We start from the raw sequence: 4,827 nt of genomic DNA, 5'->3' as shown, positions 1-4,827 counted from the left end.
TTTTTTTGTTTGAGCCCGTAGACAAACATTGCAAGGCACATGCCTCCCTCAAAGATATCTATGGGGGTGAAATATTATAATCGCTTGGCAGGCGGGTTGGCGATCGGAGTGTTTTTACGTTCTGAAAATTTATTCGTGAACTGTGACAATCCTATGTAATTAATGTATAGTGTGAGTCATGTAAGACTGTGTCTCGGCATCGAACCCGCGACCTACGATTGTCGAAGTCTTAGTCGTCTTCCGATGAGCAACTACTGCGGCTATACGAACTCATATAGCCTTTATTCATTAATTCATAATATTTTCTTTACGAGAAGATAAAACCATCGAATAGTTATTCGAAAGAGAACACCGGATCCAAACCGAAATCCTGTGTAACATCACTAGTAATATATCATCTCGCTAAAGGCAAAAAAAAAATGTACAAGTTTGCGAATGATTTTTTCGTTACGTCGATTCGAAGCGTTCTATATTTGTTATAGGATAGTAGTGTTTGTTTCTACAACGCGGGACGATACCAAGGCGATACCAGACCTTGCCATACGACTGATATGGTGATGAAGTACGACCAAGTCATCAGTATCTATTTATGACTAGGTACATAAGGTTCTAGAGTTCCACCCTCAAGTTGGACATGTCGGGGGATGCTGCATGCATGCCTCTTGTCGGTCCAGTTGGAAATCTATCCTTCCACCAGCTGTTATATAATGATGATAATCATAACATATGGATTTTTAAAAAAAATTTTTTTGTAACACAGCATTTGCGTTCATCGCCTAAAGATATGATATGACACTTTAGCCTCTTTTGCCCTTATAATTTTATTAGCTAAGATACCTAAGAAATTGAGACAGTAATGATTACTTCTTTTGTTTATCGAAAGAAATAGACGCCACGGCACCATCTTGACGGCCGGTTGTTAAAGAGTTCATTAGCCCGGGTAATGTAGAAGCTATTTGTCGCTAAGTAATAGGTGAAAATTAATATGAAAATTAGATTATACCTGACAATACTTTGATGCCATAGGTTATTTACGTAACACAACAATTTAAAGCTTAACAATGAGGAGTCGAGGGATGACGAGATCTGTAGACCCCAGCCCAGCGGTTTGGTAAGTTGAAGTGTTTTGCGCGCTATGTAGCCTGTACGTAGTGTGCCATCAGATGGCCGATGGAAGCCTAAGTCTCTGGAGTGGAGACTACGAACCGGCAGTGCAGCGTCCGCGAGGTGGACAGATGATCTTGTAACGCCGAAAATACTCGATGTATATCGCTTCTGACCAGTTTTATTGAAAATGTGTAGGCCTATGCTCAACGGTAGACGTTCTATGGCTAAAATAATGAAGATGAAAGAAACACACGTGTGTTTCTTTTTATCTACACTATCATATTTTTTATCAATTTATTGATTTTTCTATTACGATTAGTCTAGAATATTTCATAGTGCAAAGTTTGACGGAGAAGCAGTTTGTAGCCACAAAACATAAATTTCTTGCATCTGAAAAATAAAGCGCGAATGACGTTGAATATTTTTATAAAAATATAATGTTGGTGCCTTTGCAAATGATGACCGACATTATTCATTGCATTGCAGGTGGCGGCACGCTCCAATTGCATTATGCAAGCAGTTTGGCCGCGTCGATTCCGTTTTTGGGTCGTGCGAATTAGGGACGGGCGGCAATAATTTCTGTAGGCGGAACCGTTCGAGTATTTAGACCGGATCCGGATCGCCTCATCTCGGAATGTCAGTGAAAAGAAAACTTCCAGGGGAAGTTGATTGAACTCGATTGAGTATGCTAATCGTGGGAATTACATCCGACCGATCTCGATTTAATGGAATAATACTTTTTAAGCTTTTCTAAGACATTACCCGAAGACTGCCATTTACAATTTTTTTCTTTTTTTTCTAATCACTAATCATTGAACTTGTTTTAAATATGACTAAAAATATGAATATTTTTCTATACTTACTTACTACTTCAACATATCTTAGATTTTTAATAATTCACATCTCACAAAAATTATGGTTATACATGGGTAATTAGTTATGGGTGTAAAACCTTTAAAGGGGTGATTATATGAGCTAAAGAAAACAAATCACACCTATTTTCAAACGCCCTGTATAAAGTTATCACTCTGAAACTCTATTGGAATGTGACATGCCCATTTCTGGCAGTACAAATTCTGCAGGGACAGACATTAAATAATAATAAAAATTTAAGTATGTAGTAATCGGTATTTCGAAAACACTCATAATTATGGATACGGTGTTTCGTACATTAACAAAACTGAGCTAAACATTCACTTCTTTAAAGCTTTAACTACCTATTTCCAATCACCTGTATATTCTGTGATTTGCACAGGCGCTGTTATTTCCACGTAAATTGTAAAAGGCTAATTAATTTGATCAGAAAACTAATTGGAACACATAATTTTGGTTACGCGTTGGGCATGCAGTGTGTAGCTGAGAAAGAATTTCCATTACACGTACTCTTACCTGTATAACATCATTTATAACTAATCCAGACAAGATGTTATATAATAATGCAATAATAAACTTTTCTTTTTCTTTCTTACAACTGCAGTGTCATCACCTACACACCATTGAATTAATAACGACACGGACACAGGAGTGAAATGGGAACGAACAGAAGTTTTGCAGTCGAACTGTTCCTCTCATAAAATATTCTTAGTCAGTTGTGTATTTAATGGAAACTCAAACAAGTCAGTGGGTCACTGTACAACGTTGTGGATATATAGATTTATCATTCACGAGTGATACATAAATAAACATTTATTTCACACCACAATACCACATAAAAAATTATAACAAAAAGTAAATTATAACTGCACACAAAAAAGCTGGACTAAAATATAACATGGGAAAATAAAGACTAATAATTAATTATAATATTTTTGCAGAAATAATCTATGCGCAATATTAATTATTTTTACACGTAATAGCTTAAGATAAATTTATTACGTTTCATTGAATTTTCGAGTATCAAATTAGGAACGCGCTACGAATATGTATTTGACTACATTATCAGTTATATATTAAAAAAAAAATTGTTACAAGAAAATTGATGCCAATATCAAAATAATGCAAAATTATCTAACTAATATTGTATATTAATATTAATGATATGGTATAATAATTAGTACGTCAATACTATATGTTAATTTTTAACGAAAAAAAGTAAGGTTATAAATGTACAACATGTAACAAAACTGACCTGAAGAACACCATGGCGGTACTCGCGACGTATCATTGCTACTATTGTTCCTAGAATTTCCGTGTGCGCTTTTTGTTATCATCATTATTTAAATATACCGTTAAATAATATTTTCTTACATTAATTAATATTTTAAACAAATCTTTTTCAAGAGCTTCACTTGAATATATCGATAACTAGTACTGACCAAATTTGACTTTTTAATTTTTTTAAGTTAATAGTAATAGATAACGAAATTTTAGTCAATCTTTATTAAATTGCTAATTTGAAAATACACTAACTAGTAAGTAGTCTAAAAAGTAAAAAATTAAAAATTTGACAAAAATTTTCCCGCCATTACTTACATACAGATATACATAAAACAGAAAGATATATTAATTGTATTTTTTAATCTGTAATAATTAAAAAAATATTGTGCTATAATTAATCTACAACATAAAGTATTTCTCTTTACTAATACTTTTTTTTAATTTAACATGACCTTGACTCTCTTTTTCAACGGTACCGTTATACCCAAATAATTTCTCATCCCCGCGTGGTTAAAGAATAAATCAAAATTTTACGGCGGAGGTTTTAAACGAAAGGTGGATAGTGAGGCGTAACAGTTTTTTTAGTGATGTTCTTCAGTATTGTTGTCATTTTTGTTGTGTCGCAAGTTGGGGCGCAAGAACATGCGCTAAGTACTATGTCGCCCCCAAACACGAATTCGTTTCCGTTCTTGGATTTATTCACGGGTTCATCAAATTATTATCCCGATATTAGAAAAACATATGATACTGGCTACTATACTTCGTGCCCAAAATCAGATTCGCTCGCGTCATTCGCGAGTATTCTATCCAGTGCGGCCAAAATAATGTTATCTGCTGCAATAATAATGTTAGTGAAGTTATTAGGAGGGAAATTGTTATTGTTGCCGATAATAGTAATGGTTATTGCCAAATTGGGTTTAAAAGCACTATTACTGTGGCCGCTCATAACGAAATTAATAAAATATTTCAAGAAGAAAAGAAAAAAGGGAATGGAATCGAGAATAATAAAGGATTGTTCGCAAAGATTCGCTTGTGTGATTCAGAAGTCATCAGTGGCGGGTTGGACTAGTAATATTGGTACAGCGTTCGCATTTTCCTTAATAGATGACATAGAGGAAGATAGTTCGTTTGCTAAAAGTATACTCAGCGCATTAGCGGGTGACAAGGTCGCGGAATGTATGTCAATGGATTGCAGTACCGGAGTCGACATTAGCTGATGTTTAAATGTTTACGTATAAGAAAAGTGTGTCTGACCATTGCATTGTCTGCATTTTTTTTATTACGCAATCACTTTCCAGGTATTTTAAATAATCGTGTCGAATCTTATGAACATTTGATTCTCAAACATGAAGCCGTTAATATATTTATTACACTTTGTGATGTTTTCTTCGCATTTTTGTAATTACCGTGTAATGGGAAATGCGGTAATGATCCAACCATATTTTGAAGTTCGTCAAGTACCACACGTTGAGCCATTTACAGGTATGCATTACGTACCTTTGAGAAGAAGCTTTGTGGAACAGCAGAGTATGCCACAAATTCTATCACAACGGAAATCACATT

At 34.5% G+C, this 4,827-nt stretch overlaps 1 protein-coding gene across 1 annotated transcript; it reads left to right on the top strand.

Moving 5' to 3' along the window:
* The first annotated feature begins 3,851 nt into the window (after positions 1-3,851).
* LOC137931966 (uncharacterized) lies at positions 3,852-4,481 on the top strand. The gene has a single exon (XM_068775481.1). The coding sequence runs from the start codon at positions 3,852-3,854 to the stop codon at positions 4,479-4,481; it is 630 nt and encodes a 209-aa protein (XP_068631582.1).
* The last annotated feature ends 346 nt before the right edge of the window (positions 4,482-4,827 follow it).

This window comes from Battus philenor, unplaced genomic scaffold (assembly GCF_028537555.1).
Source record: "Battus philenor isolate CCGP_79_NKW_IND1 unplaced genomic scaffold, ilBatPhil1.0.hap1 SCAF_9, whole genome shotgun sequence".
NCBI classification, from domain to species: domain Eukaryota; kingdom Metazoa; phylum Arthropoda; class Insecta; order Lepidoptera; family Papilionidae; genus Battus; species Battus philenor.
Note: the sequence above shows the minus strand (reverse complement) of the source record. Positions and strands in the feature narration are given on the sequence as shown.

Bases quoted from the DNA above. Each gene is read 5' to 3' on its own strand.
- LOC137931966 (XM_068775481.1), top strand. From the start codon at position 3,852: ATGTTCTTCAGTATTGTTGTCATTTTTGTTGTGTCGCAAGTTGGGGCG.